This window comes from Protomyctophum bolini (assembly GCF_963924005.1).
Source record: "Protomyctophum bolini genome assembly, chromosome: 21".
In the NCBI taxonomy this organism is placed as follows: Eukaryota; Metazoa; Chordata; class Actinopteri; order Myctophiformes; family Myctophidae; genus Protomyctophum; species Protomyctophum bolini.
The window spans coordinates 1,769,407-1,786,392 of NC_137882.1; the positions used below are offsets into that span (position 1 = coordinate 1,769,407).

At 43.7% G+C, this 16,986-nt stretch overlaps 1 protein-coding gene across 6 annotated transcripts in view; it reads right to left on the bottom strand.

The window, feature by feature from the left end:
- The window catches only part of col11a1a (collagen, type XI, alpha 1a), a 160,294-nt gene that overhangs the window by 22,383 nt on the left and 120,925 nt on the right, over nucleotides 1-16,986 (bottom strand). For all 6 annotated transcript variants that reach the window (XR_013966181.1, XR_013966182.1, XM_080794327.1 and 3 more), the window contains 8 exons: nucleotides 13,797-13,850; nucleotides 13,549-13,602; nucleotides 13,365-13,418; nucleotides 9,690-9,743; nucleotides 6,612-6,719; nucleotides 5,227-5,280; nucleotides 4,535-4,588; nucleotides 442-495 (listed from right to left, as the gene is read on the bottom strand). Coding sequence is in view for 4 of the 6 variants with exons in the window: in XM_080794327.1 (XP_080650453.1) it covers nucleotides 442-495; nucleotides 4,535-4,588; nucleotides 5,227-5,280; nucleotides 6,612-6,719; nucleotides 9,690-9,743; nucleotides 13,365-13,418; nucleotides 13,549-13,602; nucleotides 13,797-13,850 (486 nt within the window). In the remaining 2 variants the exon portion in view is untranslated. The remainder of the gene's footprint in view (nucleotides 1-441; nucleotides 496-4,534; nucleotides 4,589-5,226; nucleotides 5,281-6,611; nucleotides 6,720-9,689; nucleotides 9,744-13,364; nucleotides 13,419-13,548; nucleotides 13,603-13,796; nucleotides 13,851-16,986) is intronic.

Consider the following 16,986-nt stretch of genomic DNA (forward strand, 5'->3'; position numbering starts at 1 on the left):
ACCAACGCCAGGAGCGCAGCAGGTACATCCCTTCTGATTTCTGCATGGCTTAGTAAAGCTTGAAAGCTTTTTCTCCCCTTTTTAAACGTATGTATTTATTCTCTCCCTCTCTGGAGGACAATTTAAATAAATGAGCTCACGTCCTGACATGCCTTCATAACTTTTCACTTATCCACAGTTTACAGTTTAGGTCAGCTAAAGGCATTGACCATGCCAGGAAGGAGGGGGGTGTGGGGGGGGTGGTACCAACCCCCGGCAATAATAATGAAAATGCACAACCGTGTGACACACACACACACGCATGCACGCGCATGCGCACACACACACACACACACACCCTCAAAAGCTATAGACATAGGAGGGGCTAGCGTCCTGTAAAAAATAATTAATTGTTTGTACAAATGCAGCTTATTTTATTCTGGTGGATCAAAGTGGACTTACTCTCTTGCCCGGTGGTCCTGGTGGGCCCGCTTCTCCTGACGGACCGGGTGGACCCTGAGGGAGGACAGGGGAGAAGATAAAATATTATTATTATTATTATTATTATTATTATTATTATTATAACACAGTCTCTGCATTGGCAAAATAATACCATTGTTTTGTAGCAATAATTGGCTCGGTGTCGATGTGCAATTTGACCCGGGGAGGGGAGGCTCTTTAACCCCTTTTGGTGTTAGCATTATGTTATGCTTAAGCTATTGAAAAATAGCAGATCATTGAACATGATCATGAACTTGTAGGTCTGCTATTTTCTTTTTTTTAATCGTTAAAAGTGTGCCTCAAAATGTTCATGATTTAGAAAACATTTATTTAAAATGTTCGACGGTTTTTGCCAAACAGGACGAGAGCTTGGAGATCTGTTGACATTTAGGAGACACACAAACAGGATGATGTCGTGTGTGTGTGTGTGGGGGGGGGGGAGCCAGGAGACCTTCTCTAAAACAATGGGCTCTCGCGGACCCTTTCATCTGACACTCTCCACACTATATTGCATGCTAAATTAAACCTTTGTTTTTCAGTGGCGTTAATTGGCAGATATCTGCCAAAACATTGAAAAGAGGAAAAATGAGATGCTGCATCTATATCGCTGTTTTTAGTTGGAGAGGAATTCACAGAGTTATTCAGCTGTGTGATCATGGCTTTGAAAAGAAATACTCAAACTCTTCACTTCAATGCGGCATTTGCAGAAAACGTATTACGTCTGAATATAACGTCCAAACACACTTTGAGACAGGATATAGTCCCCATGACAAACCCACTTTATTTTATTTTATATATTATTTTTTTTCATCCCACGATTTTGTAACCCATTTTTCACCCCTGTGTAATTCATCTAATGTGATCCTGGGCTCTACACACCCTCCACCAACCTAGTCCCCATATATGGGGGACAAGGGGAGACCAACCTAGTCCCCATATATGGGGGACAAGGGGAGACCAACCTAGTCCCCATATATGGGGGACAAGGGGAGAGCAACGGACTTGAACTCATGCTTCCTTCATGCCTGAGTGTCCAATAAGTTGCTCCTTTATACCTGACAGGGGGGAGTTTCCCTGGTTGGACGTAGCGCGTGGAAGGAACACGTTATTCCAACCAGTTCCTTTAGTTTCCTCTCCATCAGGCGGGGAAAGGACACACTTTGAGACAGGAGATAGTCCCCATGCCAAACCCACACTTTGGGCTGTATTTTGCGTGTCTTAAGTACCAGGTCTTATTCCCTATAACTTGAGTAAACTAAAGACCTGGAGGCGTGATCAATGCTCTTTGGCCACTGAGAATAGCCAAATGGCATTGATCACGCCTCCAGGTCTTTAGTTTACTCAAGTTATAGGGAATAAGACCTGGTACTTAAGACACGCAAAGTACAGCCCTTTGAGACAGGAGATATAGTCCCCATGCCAAAAAAATAGCAATCAGGCTACATCAACCTGACTAAAAACTAAAAAAAAAGACACATTTCAAAAGTTTCCCTACGGTGTTTGTGTTTTGGTGCCGATAAAAAGTAATTTACATTATTTTATGCATGGTAATTAGAGGCAGTGTAACTCACAGAGCGACACACTGCACTGTTTACCTTTAATTACTGAAATACTTCATAATAATCTGAGAGGCAAACGTACTGTACTGTACTGTACACACTTGGGCTTTAGTTGAGCAACTATATGGTCGACTATTCAAGTAGTCGTCTTAAAGTACGTTTTTGGCCAATATAAATTGACTGCTACAATAACCTTAAAGGACCACTTCACCACTTTTCAACCTATCTTCATATAATAGGTCCTCACTAATAATCATGAAAAAATGGCACAATTATTTTCTACTCAGTCTGTCTGTGTCTCATAGGAGGGCTGTGGGCAGTTTAGAAACCGTCTTCCACTGACATCATCATTAGGCAGATTATTTTTTTAAACAAGATATTTGTACAGAAATGTTTAGATTTTCATTATCGTGAGAACGATGGCTTCCATTTTCGCATTGCAACTTTTCAGGACTAGAAAGCCTAGCAGTTTTTATTAGCTTGTATTCCCCATCGATGATGTCACTGGAAGACAGTTTCTGAACTGCCCAACAGCCCTCCTATGAGTCACAGACCGAGTAGAAAAAGATTGCGCCATTTTATCATGATTATTAGTGAGGACCTATTATATGAAGATAGGTTGAAAAGTGGTGAAGTGGTCCTTTAACCCATTCTGACCGGGCACCCATTTTGGTGTTAGCATCATGTTGTGCTTTAGCTATTGAAAAATAGCAGATCTACAAGCTCATAGCGCGCCACCGAGTGGCGCGCTACGAGCTTGTAGGTCTGCTATTTTTGAAAAATCGAAGAGCGACTGACATTTTTATAATCTGATCTCAGGTCAGAATGGGTTAATCAGACCAGTGTGTGTCCAGTGGAAACCTCGTATGAATCTGATCTCAGGTCAGAATGGGTTAATAATAGAGACAATAAACCATAAAAAAACCAGATATAATCATTAGTGAAGGTTTATGCATGTACTATGTGTACTATATAATATGTAAACTCTTCATTTACATTTTCCAGACATTCAGTTGCAAAAAAAGAAAATCTTCAAAATAATGATTTTTTTTTATACATTTGAAAACTTCTGCATTATTACGAGTGCTTTCACTTTTTGGTACGTTAAGTACATTTTGATACCAATACCTTTGTACTTTGTACATTTAACCCATTTTGGGGCGGGAACCCCTTTTGGTGTCAGCATTATGTTATGCTTTAGCTATTGAAAAATAGCAGATCTACAAGCTCATAGGTCTACTATTTTTGACAAATAAAAGAACGACTGACAGGATGTAGAAGACATGTTTTAATCTGATCTCAGGTCAAAATGGTATAAAAGTATACATTTTGAATTCCGGGGCTTTTAATTACTTGTTACAGAGTATATAGTTCTACATTGCAGTATTGATATACTTTTTACTTAATTTAAAAGGTATACTTTTTTACACCACTGCGCCCTATAGAAGCATCAGTGAGTGAAGTAATAAATACCATGATTAATTTGAGTACGCGCTGCACACCAGGCTCTTTACAGCAGCAGCAGTGACTCATTACATTAAACAGCTTGCAGCTGAGATTGAAACAATAAGCGCTGCCGTAATCATACTTAATTTGACATCGACACGTTTGTTATTCATTTGTACACATTTTAAACCCAACGCCTGACTAATTAACCCCTTTTGTGCGGGGAACCCCTTTTGGTGTTAGCATCATGCTATGCTTTATAGCTATTGAAAAATAGCAGATCTACAAGCTCGTAGCGCGCCACCGAGTGGCGCGCTACGAGCTTGTAGAGTCTGCTATTTTTTTGAAAAATCGAAGAACGACTGACATATATAGAAACATGGCTTTTTCAGAAAACTGTCAGGATGTAGAAGAGACTTTTAGAATCTGATCTCAGGTCAGAACGGGTTAAACCAACGCCTGACTAATTCATCTACACAACAGAATAAACCCCCTGAGTACACGGATGGAGCTCGTTATTTTTTATTGATAACGACCACCTTATAATCGATCAGGCTTATATCGAGCCGGGTTCTTATATCGAGCCAGGGGTTCTTATCGAGCTCAACTATTGAGCATTTTCTATTATTTTGTGGAAAGACGGGAGACGATAAATTCTGAACAGAACCTTATGTTAAAACACTCCGATTGCCAGGGGTTATTTAATCCATTACATCACAACGCCCAAGGCGATGCGCAACATCCAGTATTGCGAACAACAGGCGCTCCTAAAGGCTGGTGGAGCGATGCGATCGGTTTTTTCATATCAATAATCTTTGTCTTTTGGATAAAATGTGAATGTGCGAAAATGCGACCGTTTTCGCTCTTTATTTATTTCGCATTTTCAGATCGCTTATTCGCATCGCGTCGCTAATTCGCCAGTGTGTAATGACCTTAAGACTTATGTATTAACAAATGTATATGCTGACATGAACAAGGACCCCACATGGGAGGGAAAAAAATGTAAAAAACCCAATAAAAAGATATATTGTACTATAATAGATACTCACAGGTTGACCGGATTCTCCATCCTCTCCCTTCTCTCCAGGTCCTCCGTCAGTGCCCTTCACAGAAGAAAAATGCAATAAATATATTGATTATTTAAAACAAATAATTACAAACTAAATTACAGGTAGGTATGAATGTGAATTTTGAAGTGCAGAACGGGATATCCAACGTTCATCTCAGTGTGATAGCCGATCCCGCATTTTTTCACTGACCAAAACTATGATGACTAAAACTAAGACTAAAATACTTGACAATTTCCTCAAATATGTCAGGGAGGGACATGTTATGTTTGGTTGCGCGCTGGTGTTACAAGTCTCCTGAAAATAGCAGATCTACAAGCTCACAGCGTGTTGTGAGCTTGTGAGATCTGCTATATTAAATCAGGCATTTCAATGCCGTGTCACAACCGTCCAAAAATACATTTTAGTCGATTAATCAGTTGCAGATTTAGTCGAGTAAAATCTTATGATATTTTTAGTCAACTAAAACATTTCAGATGACTATAAAATGTGACTGAAACTAAAAATGGAATCTTATTAAAAAAACACTACGATTACTACAAAACTAAACCTACAGTGGTGTTCCCTTCCTTACTACCGGCCTGACACCTAGAGGTTTCTAAACCTAGGTACCTATGTAAGCTGACGTCAAACAACCCAAAACGCTAAAACGTTTCACCCCCCCCAATACTCACAGCGACGCCAGCCTCTCCAGGGGGTCCAGGGTCTCCAGGGAAGCCAACAGGTCCCTGAAAACAAAAACAACAACATGCATCATTCACTGGATTACGCTCAAATATACTAAATGTAGAGGACCTGTGAATCCACTAAAGAATGCCTGCCAATGGTGGTTTCATCTGAAGCGCTGCTCCTGAGTCCTGAGTGACCGAGAGAGAGACGTACTGTAAATTACAGTACGTGGCCCTCTGGAGTGAGTGTGGAACTATAGTGGCCCTCTGGAGTGAGTGTGGAACTATAGTGGCCCTCTGGAGTGAGTGTGGAACTATAGTGGCCCTCTGGAGTGAGTGTGGAACTATAGTGGCCCTCTGGAGTGAGTGTGGAACTATAGTGGCCCTCTGGAGTGAGTGTGGAACTATAGTGGCCCTCTGGAGTGAGTGTGGAACTATAGTGGCCCTCTGGAGTGAGTGTGGAACTATAGTGGCCCTCTGGAGTGAGTGTGTGGAACTATAGTGGCCCTCTGGAGTGAGTGTGGAACTATAGTGGCCCTCTGGAGTGAGTGTGGAACTATAGTGGCCCTCTGGAGTGAGTGTGGAACTATAGTGGCCCTCTGGAGTGAGTGTGTGGAACTATAGTGGCCCTCTGGAGTGAGTGTGGAACTATAGTGGCCCTCTGGAGTGAGTGTGGAACTATAGTGGCCCTCTGGAGTGAGTGTGGAACTATAGTGGTCCTCTGGAGTGAGAGTGGAACTATAGTGGCCCCTCTGGAGTGAGTGTGGAACTATAGTGACCCCTCTGGAGTGAGTGTGGAACTATAGTGGCCCTCTGGAGTGAGTGTGGAACTATAGTGGCCCTCTGGAGTGGGTGTGGAACTATAGTGGCCCTCTGGAGTGAGTGTGGAGACATTGTGGCCCTCTGGAGTGAGTGTGGAACTATAGTGGTCCTCTGGAGTGAGAGTGGAACTATAGTGGTCCTCTGGAGTGAGTGTGGAACTATAGTGGTCCTCTGGAGTGAGTGTGGAACTATAGTGGCCCTCTGCAGTGAGTGTGGAACTATAGCGGCCCTCTGGAGTGAGTGTGGAACTATAGCGGCCCTCTGGAGTGAGTGTGGAACTATAGCGGCCCTCTGGAGTGAGTGTGGAACAATAGCGGCCCTCTGGGAGTGAGTGTGGAACTATAGTGGCCCTCTGGAGTGAGTGTGGAACTATAGTGGCCCTCTGGAGTGAGTGTGGAACTATAGTGGCCCTCTGGAGTGAGTGTGGAGACATTGTGGCCCTCTGGAGTGAGTGTGGAGACATTGTGGCCCTCTGGAGTGAGTGTGGAGACATTGTGGCCCTCTGGAGTGAGTGTGGAGACATTGTGGCCCTCTCCATCGTCAGAGTTGCCCCACCACCCCTGACTTACAGGGTTTCCTTTGGGGCCGTCGTCTCCGGGGGGGCCCTTGGCTCCGGCGGGCCCTGCAGAGCCCGGTGGTCCGGCTTCTCCCTTGTCCCCTCGCTCGCCCTTCGGTCCCTGTGGAGAGAGAGAGAGAGAGAGAGAGAGAGAGAGAGAGAGACATCAGCAGTGCATCATGGACTAATCATTGTGTATTCCTCCACTATCTGCGTCCAGTGATCAATACATTGATTTATTGGAGATTCTGACTTTTGTTTTGATTGTATCGTTCCACTTTGTTTTCCTTTGCTTTGTCGTATAATGTTTTCTGAGGCCAATAAAGCTCCTTTACCTTTTCCTTTAACTAAGTGCATTTACTTAAGTATTCCACTACATCTCGGAAGGCAAATATTGTACTTTTGTTCCACTACAATTATTTACATTACACACATCAGCTCTATATAAATTACATTTAGACCATTTGAAAATAGCCGATCTACAAGCTCACAATGTGTCGTGTTGCCACTTAAGCAACGCACTCTGTGTGAGCTTGTAGAGGTGCTATTTTCAAAAGATTGTCATACTTTTTGAAAACTTGAAACTTGACATTTCTGCATAATGAGTACTTTTACATTTTTAAAGGTAGAGTAAGTGATTTCACTTAATTCAAAAATCACTTATTTTTTTGTTTCGTTGTGATAATCCTCTCTACTATAGAGTGTGCTGACCATATAAGGAGTTCCTCCCTGTCCCCAGTTAACCCCTGGGGGTCAAAAAACCTTAGGTTTCGTTTTTGACTCTCTATCCTGATTGGACGAAGGCTTAGGTCCCACAGCCAAAAACTAAACCTAAGGTTTTTTGAGTGAAATCACTTACTCTACCTTTAATACCAGACTGCCCCCAAACATACAGGCATTCACGGGACGCGTGGCAGAACAGAACCAGCCTCTTGATGTGAAATGAGCCAGAGAAATATCCTTTTTTGGGGGTTTTTTTTCAGCATTGGCCTAAAGGCACACACACAGCGCTCGGGTGGAGGAGGGTGAAGGAGGAGGAGTGCACTCGGCTTCTTAGAACGCCATGATGACATCCTGACACATTTAAGGACGACTTTTTTTTGAAAACGCTGAAAGAGAACATCTTGAAAGGCAGCAGCAGCCTGCCGCAAGGACATTTCACCGGCCGCACGCACGCACGCACGCACGCATGCACGCACAGAGGCTTCTGGAACCTCAAAGAAGGCACAAAGTGTTTGACACTTTGGCAGGAGCAGTGGTAACTTTTATTTTATTTTATATATATATATATTTTTTTTTTATCCCACGATTTTGTAACCCATTTTTCACCCCTGTGTCAATCATCTAATGTGATCCTGGGCTCTACACACCCTCCACCAACTTAGTCCCCATATATGGGGGACAAGGGGAGACCAACCTAGTCCCCATATATGTGGGCAACCTAGTCCCCATATATGGGGGACAAGGGGAGAGCAACCTAGTCCCCATATATGGGGGACAAGGGGAGAGCAACCTAGTCCCCATATATGGGGACAAGGGGAGACCAACCTAGTCCCCATATATGGGGGACAAGGGGAGACCAACCTAGTCCCCATATATGGGGGACAAGGGGAGAGCAACGGACTTGAACTCATGCTTCCTTCATGCCCAAGTTGCTCCTTTACACCTGACAGGGGGGAGTTTCCCTGGTTGGACGTAGCGCGTGGAAGGAACACGTTATTCCAACCAGTTCCTTTTCCCCTCCATCAGGCGCCCCGGCTGGCCAGGGGGAGGCAGTTTAGTATCTCCAATCTCCAATACTTCCTACTCCACTACATCTCAGAGGGACAGGAGGTATTAGGCATGCTAGTGAGCACGTCCACCCCCCCCCTCCCCCCTCCCCCCACAGACCCCCCCCCCCCTGCCGACCCATCGATGTCTTGATCATTCCTACAATAATGACAAACGACAGCAGATCTACTGTAACAGAGCCGTCGATATCACGACGCAGTTTTTTTATACAGGAGGACTTTTACTTAGTAACAGAACTATCAGCGTACTGTATTATTGATACTTTTACTTGAGTAAAATAATGTCAGTATGTATACTTCTTCCATCGAGGCTAAAACTGTACTGCACAGGAATGCTTTTCCCAAACCACTGTACTGTCACAGAATCCTGTCAGGAGGATATACTGTATATACTGTAAATATAGTCCAATCTCAGCCCAAATCAGGGCCAAGCCCCGCTAAGCGGCCGGCTCTTTAGAGAGACCATAAGCGTGGGCGTAGCGGTATGCTGCTATAGCGCTTCATTCTGTTTTTATTAAGAGTCTGGGACGGGAGTCAATTTGGCAGGAGCGTGCACGGTGCCGCGGGAGGCAGCGCTAGGAGGCGAGCGCTCTAGAACTGCCGCTGGCGAGGGAGAACTGGCGTCAGCCGCCACAGGAGGCACGGTGATATTAGCCTCCACGCGCTCATGAATACTATTACGTTTCATTTTGTTGAAGCGAGATATATTTATGTCCTCGTCGTCAAGCGAGCTTTTTGGCTTCTCACGCCTCTGGGCGGTCGGGGGATCGTTTTGCGTTTGTAGAAACGGTCGAGTTATGCCGTTGTCCATCCATCCATCCATCCATCCATCCATCTTCAACCGCTTATCCGCAGTCGGGTCGCGGGGGCAACAGCTCCACCAGAGAGCTCCAGACTTCCCTCTCCTCCAGAGCAACATTAGTGACTTCCTCCTGGGGGGGATCCCGAGACGTTCCAAGGCCAGTGAGTCGATGTGTTTCCTCCAACTGTGCCTTGGTCTGCCCCGGGGTCTCCTCCCAGTGGGACGTGCCCAGAAGACCTCCCTATAGGGAGACGCCCGAGAGGCATCCTAACCAGATGCCTCGAGGACCTCCCTATAGGTATAATATTTTGTGTTCATGGTCATTTTAATGTACATGTCTGTGAAGTGTTGAACGTCACAGCATGTATATTTAATGTTTATTTATTTTTTTGCCTGTACTTTTTACCATAGAACATTTTAGTTAATTACACTTTAAACTCTTGTTTTCTTTTTAATTGTGTCAAAGAGACAAAGACAAAGAAGAGTTCCAGTAACTCACTCCGGTTCCGGGTTCTCCAGACGGTCCAGGGTTTCCAGCCTCCCCTTGCTCTCCCTGTGGTTCGGGGGGAAAGAAACGTCAGTGTGGAAGAAATAATAATAGACCATATTATTGATAATCAACATATAAATAAATAGGTAATAATATAATTGAATAGGGCTATGGGGGTGTTGTGCTAATTCGCTTATTTCCATCGCTCAAAAATATATATTCTTTTGTATCCTCTCTTCACAATGTAAATAGCATCCCATAAGCGGCAACACTTTACTACTCATTTCGATGGAAATAAGCGAATTAGCACAAAAACCCAACAACCCCCATTGAGGGCTTATATATCAGGGGAAATAGCCAACAATGCACAAAATAACACCTGGTCGACCTCTTTGGTAGAAAGACGTAACGACTAGAAATAAAGATAAGAAAGCCTAATAACAAAATGACAGGCAACAACAGCAACATTTCGCCCCTCCGGGCTTTCTCAAGTTATACTTGAGAAAGAAAGTTATACATATATTATATTTCTCAAGTTATACTTGAGAAAGTTATGTATATATATTATATTTCTCAAGTTATACTTGAGAAAGCCTGGAGGGTCGATACAGTGTTGTTGTTGTAGGTTGAAAAGAAAATAGAATAGAATAGAATTATTTTTTTATATTATGTATTATATTATGTGCGGACGGATATTCCACTTTTTCTTCATTTGGGTCTTGGGATCTTAGATGGGCAAATTCTTTACTTTGAGGTTTCCAATTCAACAAGTTTCAAATGGTCATAACTTCTTCATTCCCCCCCCAATTCCAATGAGCAAATACATCATATGAAAGGTTACAGTGTGCAGTTTCATAATATGTAAAGAACTGAAAAATGACCATGGCCCCCTTATATAATATATGACCGGGGACAGTGGTTTAATATACAAGACCATGATTATTACGAAAAGCTCAAATCCCAGAGCGTATGTAATCTAATCTCACATCTCACAATGATACGATATAATATCATTACAGCAGCTCTAAAACCAAACATTTAGCACGGCCTGTACTATATCTGCGCGTTTGAGCGATATCAGATGATGCATAATTTATGACATAAGTTCAAAGAGCCCGGCAGCGTGCCCAGTTGGCGTGCGTGCGTGTGTGTGTGTGTGTGAGAGTGTGTGCGTGTGTGCGCCTGTGTGTGTGTGTGTGTGTGTGTGTGTGTGTGTGTGTGTGTGTGTGTGTGTGTGCCCTCGGCTATCTCAGAGTGACGCAAGCCCTCTCCTTTCCTTCCTTCGCTGTTTCACATTCCGTTCTGGAGTCATTCCAGGCTGACCGGAGGCATGGTGGCATTAAGTATTTATCACGCAGCTCTCTCTCTCTCTCTCTCTCTCTCTCTCTGTCTCTCTCTGTGTCTCTCTCCCCATGCCAAACAGCAGTGAAATGGCCGCCTCTTGTAGGCAGTGTTGTAAAGACAGTCATTAATGGTGTCAGACACAAGGCTCTGAAGCCAGACTCCTGCAGTGTGAGACGTAGACCAGATAATTGCTTCCTACAGTCCGTCCTTGAGGGAGTTCTATAGGGGCTCCTCGTGTAGCTATAAATGATAGTTTGGAACCAAATGGACCCTTATGGGTTCTGTATAACTACCAGAGTGTACAAAAATGGAACAAAATGGTCCATTTGGTTCCACTGCAGCATCACTCCCAATCTTCCACCGTAGTCTGAAAACCCACCTTTTCAGACTCCATCACGGCCCATAGCAGTTACCCTACCCCCCCTTAGATAGCATTTGATACAGAGTTATATCATGTTATGTAGACGGCACTATAAGTGCATTGTATGTAGTCATAGCACGTCATAGTACATATGTATAGCAGAGTAGTATAGATGTATAGTTTATATGTATAGCTTCATTATATAGATATTCCACTGTTACTTTCTTAGCTTACGCATGTTTCTCGATAAATGCTTTTATGTGATGTATTCCCATTCTTTTCTGTTCTTGCTTAATGTAAGTCGCTCTGGATTAAGAGCGTCTGCTAAATGCCTAAATTGTAAATTGTAATTTTGTACACTCTCAAGAGTTAAATCAACATTTATTTTACAATATATAAATTGGGGGTCCCAGAGATAGAATGCATGTCAAACTGGGGGGTCCGTAGACATTATAAACGGGTTGAGAATCAGTGCTAGGGTCTTCTCTCATGGGGGGTCCCTGGCATGTCTTTTCTAATGGGCGGTCCCTGGCATATCTCTTCTCTCATGGGGGGTCCCTGGCATGTCTTTTCTAATGGGCGGTCCCTGGCATATCTCTTCTCTCATGGGGGGTCCCTGGCATGTCTTTTCTAATGGGCGGTCCCTGGCATATCTCTTCTCTCATGGGGGGTCCCTGGCATGTCTTTTCTAATGGGCGGTCCCTGGCATATCTCTTCTCTCATGGGGGGTCCCTGGCATGTCTCTTCTCTCATGGGGGGTCCCTGGCATGTCTTTTCTAATGGGCGGTCCCTGGCATATCTCTTCTCTCATGGGGGGTCCCTGGCATGTCTCTTCTCTCATGGGGGGTCCCTGGCATGTCTCTTCTCTCATGGGGGGTCCCTGGCATGTCTTTTCTAATGGGCGGTCCCTGGCATATCTCTTCTCTCATGGGGGGTCCCTGGCATATCTCTTCTCTCATGGGGGGTCCCTGGCATGTCTCTTCTCTCATGGGGGGTCCCTGGCATGTCTCTTCTCTCATGGGGGGTCCCTGGCATGTCTCTTCTCTCATGGGGGGTCCCTGGCATGTCTCTTCTCTCATGGGGGGTCCCTGGCATGTCTTTTCTAATGGGGGTCCGCGGTCTAATTAGTGTCAATTTGGGGGTCCTTGACATGAAAACGTTTTTGGAACCAGTGGTGTGTAAGGTAACTAAGTACATTTACTCAAGTACTGTACTGAAGTACACCTTTTTTTCTTTTTTTTAACTTTTCCAAATGTCAGTACTTTTACTCCACTACATCTCAGAGGAAAAAAATACTTTTTTGTCCGCTAGAATTATTAGAAAACTTTAGTTACTACTTTAGTTACTACTTTAGTCCGTACTTTGTAGATTATTATTAAAATAAAACAAAACAAGGTACAGAAAAAGATGTACATTTTTGAAAACGAGTACTCTGCGTAACGAGTACTAAGCAAAGAAAGAAGTACATTTGACTTGTTGTGACAAGAGTATTTCTACACTGCATAATTTATACTTTTACTGATAGGGAATAATTATATTCTCTGTCTGTTCATATACTTTCCCCCTTATTTTTCATTTTAACATGTTACATTGTGAGAGGCCTGCACAGGCTTGCGCAGCTGTGTACACTCCTCTGCTTTCCACTCCCCTGCTTTCCCCAAGGTCTCACTATATCTTGCCACAGTCATCAGATGGGCCAGTCAACGTAACTGGTTTCAACCAGTTGCTGCCCAGCATCTCAGAACTTGCCATGTCAGGCCACACCCCCTTTGCTGATTTCATGTCTTTATATATGCAATGAAAGTCCATCTTTCCTCATGTTTCCCCGATCTCATCACTCGTGCACGTTTGAATTACTTTATAATAAATTGAACATCGTCAGACCAGACTTCTCTCTTCTTGATTTATGCTCACACTGTGCTGAAAAGTTCCATGACATTACTCAAGTACAACGGTGTGTGTGTACGGACGGTACTCACCTTCTCGCCCACAGATCCCATGCCACCCACACCGCCGGGAGGTCCTTGAGCGCCCTGTGACCAAACAAAGAGAGAGAGACCAATCACAATCTGTCAGGAAGTAGGTCTATGGTTCTGACAGCCAATCAGTGAAGTGAACGAATGAGGTCGTTGATATGTGACGATATATGACGATATTACGTACATCAGCTCCGCTGGGTCCCTGGGGGCCTCTGGGGCCTGGTGGACCGGGGGGACCCTGGATGAGGGGACACAGGAAATGACACGTGAATGAGGGGACACAGTAAATGACACGTGAACAAGGGGACACAGGACATGAATATTGTAGAATATTCACACAAAAAAGTGAATAATTTTTTTTTGTATTGAGTTGTACTTGAAGTTGTACTGTAATTCTGCAAACTGTCAATCAATCAATCAATCAATACTCACCATAGGGCCAACATCGCCGTTCTCCCCCTTCTCGCCTGGTGGTCCTGGAAGACCCTGGAGGAGACAGAGGAGGAAATAAAAGTAATATAAGTTAAGGTTATTAAGAAACTACACCGATGGCGTTGGAGCGAGGAGGAGGCGACGTTTGAGTGTTTTACGAATGCGCGGACGGCATCGCTGAGACGCGTTCGTGTTGTTAAACAACCAACAACAGCTGTTCCAGCAGTGTGACCGCGCCAGCTTTTTAATTGGACAGCTATAAACACGCTGGCTGGTTTTCTTGGCCGCATTTTACAAATATATACTGGCACATAAATTGTAACACAGCAAATTGATACTGAATAGAGTCGCTAGATTAACTAATTAAATCCATATTCTATGGAGTGAGTGCACAGTTATGGTCTGGCATAGATTCATGTCATAGAAAAAAAGTAGCTCGCAGATCCACAATTATTCATATATTATTTTTGGCTGAAAATGACACCTCTATTACGAAAGTTATGTTTCTCCTAGTTAAAAGTATCTTTTTGACTATAGGAGAAACATTTTGCTGCCGTTGGGGGAAAAAATGACAAATACAGCAATATTGAATCAATGTTGAATCAATGTTGAATCAATGTTGAATCGTATTATAGGGTGAGTTAATTAAGAACTAAAGGATGCGGTGTTGCATAATGTTATAATCATTGTCCTTGATCGTATCATTGATCCTGGTGTCGAGGCACGCCTATAGATTCACGGACGGGAAAACTTGGGATTCCCTTCTCGTGTACACCAGTGGGACACGTTCCGAATTGAATTCCATTGTTTCTGTACTTTGGGTGTTTAAACTTTTAGCATTCCTACTTTCTCTGGTGTCTAACTCTTAACAACTATCCTCTCTCTCTCTCTCTCTCTCTCTCTCTCTCTCTCTCTCTCTCTCTCTCAAGTCAATTCAATTTAAAAGGTGAAGTAAAACTGAAATGCACTAAATCTCTGCGAGTTGGTAAACTGTAAACTGGCGAGTTCTCCGGATGCCACTGGAGAGAACTCCACATCCTCTCCATCCCGAGGAGAGTCCCGTCACACTTCCCAGGAGGAACACATTGGCTACGTTTACATGAGCAGTTAAATCCCCTTTTCATTCCGAATAGAAGTTCAATCCTATTAAACGTTATGTAAACACCTACAAAAACTTGCATCCGAATGAAAACCATCGATGCGATCTAAAAACCATTCCGATGTCACTGGCCGGATTACTCCGATGTTCAATGCGATTGAAAGAAAATTTGACTCATGTATACACTGCTTCGGATGTAAGTTCATTCTGGTCTTTCTGAGCATGCTCCAAGGCGCTCAGTTTGCACATAGAGCGCGTTATTTCGTTCCTTTTTTCAGATCCGAAATCCACAAAAAAACGTGGAGCAGCAGCAGATGACGATACCCCTGATCTGTGTGTGTGTGTGTGTGTGTGTGTGTGTGTGTGTGTTCAACGGTGTCTCTCTCTCTCTCAAAAATAACGAGCGACCCGATACAATAATAATCATCAGTGTTGCGTGCCCTGGCCGTGCTGTAGATAATAAAGTACAAATAAAAACGAGATGATCACCTTCCCAGCGGAGAAGCGGAGCCGCAGCGGCCAGCGGGTGGGGGAAAAGACGGTAAACATATATGCCCGCCCCTATCCAACCAGCAGCCTCAAAGCTACTGCGGAATGAAATGATGGGATTTCAAAGTATCGTCTTTCGTCTGTAATATGTTTGTATTGTTGAGACAGTCACAATGAATGAACTGCCTATATTTTATGTGTCCAACAGATGGCGTAGTTTCACGTGAATTAACATGTATCATGTCTTCTATCACTTCTCCATATAAACACTCATTCGGAATGACCATTTCCCATGTAAACTCGCGGCAAAAAACATTACATCGGATGTATTTTATTCGGAAGTATTTATTCGGAATGATCACCCTTCATGTAAACGTAGCCACTGTCTCCACCTTTCCCTCACTATATCTGCACTCCAAGAGCTGTTGTTTTTTCCAAGCCCGTTATAAATAAAAGGAAGAAATTGTAATTATATTGCGCAGGTAATGTGCATATCATCACCTGAACACCAGATTAGAGGATGGATATGGATATGGATGAAGTAAAAAAAAAAAATAATATACTTAAAACGTCACACGTGTGCGTGCGTGCGTCTATGAGTGAATGGGTAATGATCCTCGTTATAAAGCGCTTTGGATAATGGCGCCGTGTCTAAAAAAACGCACACAGACCAAACGCAGCGAACACATTGGAGGAGGAGGAGGAGGAGGAGGAAGAGGAGGAGGTGGAGGAGGAGGAGGAGGAAGAGGAGGAGGGGGGGGAGGAGGACGAGGAGGAGGAGGTCGGCCGGTGGAATAGCAAAGAGAAACCATTCTTTGATGTCTTTCCCTTTTTCACCTCAACACGGCTGATGGCAAACTGCCTTTGACTCAAACACACGCACACACGCACGCACGCACGGTGAAAAAGCGAAAGGCATCAAAGAATGGTTTTCTCTTTGCTATATTCCACTGGCCGTGCAGCTCGGTGCGTTTGGTCTGTGTGCTTTTGTTGTGAACGCTGCGTTTTGTTTTTAGATATGGCTCCAGATATTATCCAAAGCGCTTTATAACGAGCATCATTACATTCGCACGCACGCACGCACACACACACACACACACATACAGTATGCACGTACACACACACGCACACACACACACACACACACGCACACGCACATACAGTATGCACGTACACACGCACGCACGTGTATGACATGTAAGTAGGAAAAGGAGAGAAATTTCCTCAACTCGCTGTTTCTCTGCAAGACATTAATTATTCTACAAGACATTATTTACTCTATAAGACATGAATTACTCTATAAGACATTATTTACTCTATAAGACATGAATTACTCTATAAGACATTATTTACTCTATAAGACATGAATTACTCTATAAGACATTAATTACTCTATAATACATTATTTACGCATTAATCACTGCAAGACATTATACTCTATAAGACAGTAATTACTCTATAAGACATATCTCCAAAATCGGTGGGTCAAACTGAGCAACCCATATGTCAATTTGAAGCTATGTGAGTTTGCGTGTGTGTGTGAAGGAGAGTGTGTATGAGAGTGTGTGTGTCCTGGCGGCGCGCCGTGCACTGTGATTCCCG